Raw genomic sequence first — 3,204 nt, forward strand, 5'->3', positions numbered from 1 at the left:
GGGGGGGGGGGGGGGGAATTATGAGAGAGTTGGAAAATCTTATTTTTAAATGGATCATTTGAATCATTTGAAATAAATATTTCAATTTTAGTTTCAAAACATCATTTTCATTTCAAAATTGAACTGGGCTTTGAAAGAACTATGTTATTTTGGGTTGACTTACATGTTGGTTTGCTCTGCAATCCCTCTCCCCCAAAATCATTTGTTTATATATTTCAGTGTGTATGGTAGAAAAAAACAAGAATTTCCATTTCAGATCAGTCCTAAATGATTTTTGGTTGGTTGGTGGTTTGTCCAGCAAAGCCAACATTTGCTTAGCCCTAACTCTCAATTTCAGTTAACATTTTAACTCAAATAGTAAAACAGTGTGGTCAGCTACTTTTAAGAGTGGTTTACAGAATGGAAGGAAAAAAATGCAATACTTCAAAGTTCCTTTAAGAGTATTAAAAAAGAGTATAAATATCATGACCACTGTGAATTCAACAACTTGCACCCCATTGGTCCTTTCTTGATCTCCGTAGGTATTGATCTACTCAATTCATGATTTTTGCCAAAACCACAAAAAAAGGCAGTTTCTACGATCACTGTGAAAACTGGTGTTCCCTGCAACTTTGCATGGAATCGCCAGAAAAAAGAAAGCTTACTAAAAATACAATTCCAGTTCCTCAGTGGGATCTAGTGGCTGCTGCAGCCCAGATGTTCAGCTCACCTAGCGGGTGGGCGGAAGCCGCTGGGACAAAGGGGAGCAGTCAAGATGATAGCTGTCCCCTTCACCCTCCACCACTGATTGGCTGAAAAGGCTGCCTTTTGTGCAGGTCCAACCCTCTCCACCAATCAGCAGCAAGTGCCAGGGCCACATGAAGGGCAGCCCTCTCCACCAGTCAGAGTCAAGGGGAGAGGCCATGTGAAAGGCAGCCCTCTCAGCCAACCAGCACTGATGGGCAAGGCCACTGAGGCCTATCAGCCGATCAGTGGTGGGGGAAGGTGGGGACTCACCCTGAAAAGACCAAGACAGTAGCAGTGGACACCAAGTGGCTCACAATTTTTATTTCCCCTCCACACACTTTAAGTAGATACCTACTTATAGATGAATAAAATTAGCAAGTCATTCTTTGTGGGGCTGCCCACAGTTAGGAAATATAAATGTAAATAGATAATGAGGCTGTTAAAATAGTGCTGTGAAGGTTCTGGATTGCACAATCCATTTCTGCCAGGAGAGCTGCAACCAGAGTAAAAGACTTCTCTGAAATGTTCTTGGAATTTTACTGTTCCTCCTAGAAGTGCTTGCTATTTTGCAGGTAGAATGAGATTATTTAAGACTCATTAGTAGATAATAGTGTTCATATTTTACCTGATTACAGGCAGTAGGCTCAAGACTTGGTGTAATAGCACAAAACATTTCCACCATGGGATTGTCCATCATCATTTCTTTTATATATGGATGGGAGATGACTCTGCTGATCCTAGTGATTGCTCCCGTGCTTACAGTAACTGGAATGCTGGAAGTTTCTGCACTGACTGGATTCGCCAACAGAGACAAAAAAGAAATGCAGAGAGCCGGGAAGGTAAAATGAGTCTTCTGCATAGCCTAACAGAACAAAGAGGGACTGGGAACTTTCACTTGTCTTCTGGCGTGTAATGTGACCCACCCAAGGGGTATTTCAACATACACCCAGTCCTCTTGATCTTTACACCAGCAATTCCAGTGCAGGGCTGGCCTGTGACTGGGACTTCTAACTGCCACCACAATACAGTAATAATACAATAATAAAAATTATTCCAAACTTTATACTGTAGAATGTGTAGCATCCTACACACACTGTATATTTTTCTTAAAGAAAAATGTGCTAAGATTCAAAATTCAGATCAACAAGAATTCAGTAATCTATACCAGGGCTTGACAGAGAGCCTGGGGCTCCCTGTTCCTTTAAAATAAAAGCAGCTCAGCCAGGGAGCACTGTAGGCTAGTCAGGGTACAACACCTGCCAGTTCCTGGGGCAACAGGGCAAATGAGACAATTAAGCACCTGTAGGAAGCCTGCAAACCATAAATGGGCAGGGCCCTGAGAGCATATAAGCCTGGGGTTTAGGCTGGCAAGACAGTCTAGCCCTGTCAGCAGAAGGGTTAGGAGCTCCTACCAGGAGAGCTACCCAGGGATGCTAAACTGTCTGCTTTGCTGCAGGAAGGAACACTGAGGCTCAGGGAGCTCACAAGGAGCCCAGGCTGGGAGGTATGCCAGTGCAAGGGGTAGGCTCAAGGCTTGAATGACTACTGAGCCCGGAGTGGGCAGAGGCTGAGACCACAGAGCCAATCTTATGTAGATTAAAAGGGCAGAGTCTGAAGAGGCTAAAGCCCCAAAAGAGGGAACAACATTATAGTAACACCTGTGAGGCTTGGGGCACAGTATAGGGAAGGATTGGAGGCACGCAATTAGCCCTTAAGGCTGTAGGTGCCCTGAAGGGCACAGTCGACCGGAGAGGCCCAGCAAGGGGCTGGGGTGCAGTAGAGGTCAGCAAGGTCTAGTTGGACAGAGGTCACATAAAGACTTGTGGACAGCCTCCCTAATATTATTATTTTTCCATCAAGACACAATGGGTGAGAATGGAAGGCACCTTAGGGGCAGAGCAAGGCATGGTTATGGAGCCACCAGGGTGTGTCACAGCTGACCCTGGGAACCCAGTGTGCTATGCAGAGGTGTTCAACCCCTGACCTATGGACCCAATCCAGACCCTGGTGCCATGTCATCTGGCCCATGGGGCTCCTCCTGGATCTATGGGGAATCCTCAGGCCTTAGCGCTGTGCACTAGGCTGGTGTGCAGGATAGCACAGGGCCCCCAAAGCCTGATCATGGTGTACGGGACCAGACAAAGGCAGTATAGGCCCCTGGAGTCCAATCCCAGTGCACACGCCTGGGCAGGGACAGTACAGGGCCCCCAGTGTCCAATTCCAGTATGTGGGGTCTAGTTCAACTTGCAGACTGGCCCCATGACGCTCATCTGGCTGAGGGGCCAAAAGGTTGAGCGCTGTTCCAAATACCACCACAGACAGTCCAGTAAATTTAGGCCTAGCTTTGCACTTTTTTTGGTGTATATCTACAATAATGAACTTTTGAAATGTATTTTTTTAAAGACTGTGTTTCTTTCTGTGATTAAACCTTTGGTAGGGGTGTGTGTGTGTGTGTGTGTGTGTGTGTGTGAAAGAGAG

General features: G+C 46.0%; 1 protein-coding gene across 1 annotated transcript in view; it reads left to right on the top strand.

The window, feature by feature from the left end:
- Positions 1–3,204, top strand: part of ABCB5 (ATP binding cassette subfamily B member 5) — a 93,673-nt gene that overhangs the window by 55,208 nt on the left and 35,261 nt on the right. Inside the window, exon 21 of the mRNA XM_019508539.1 lies at positions 1,362–1,565. Within this exon, the coding sequence (XP_019364084.1) occupies positions 1,362–1,565 (204 nt within the window). The remainder of the gene's footprint in view (positions 1–1,361; positions 1,566–3,204) is intronic.

This window comes from Gavialis gangeticus, unplaced genomic scaffold (assembly GCF_001723915.1).
Source record: "Gavialis gangeticus isolate Ggan-Ray unplaced genomic scaffold, GavGan_comp1, whole genome shotgun sequence".
NCBI lineage: Eukaryota > Metazoa > Chordata > Crocodylia > Gavialidae > Gavialis > Gavialis gangeticus.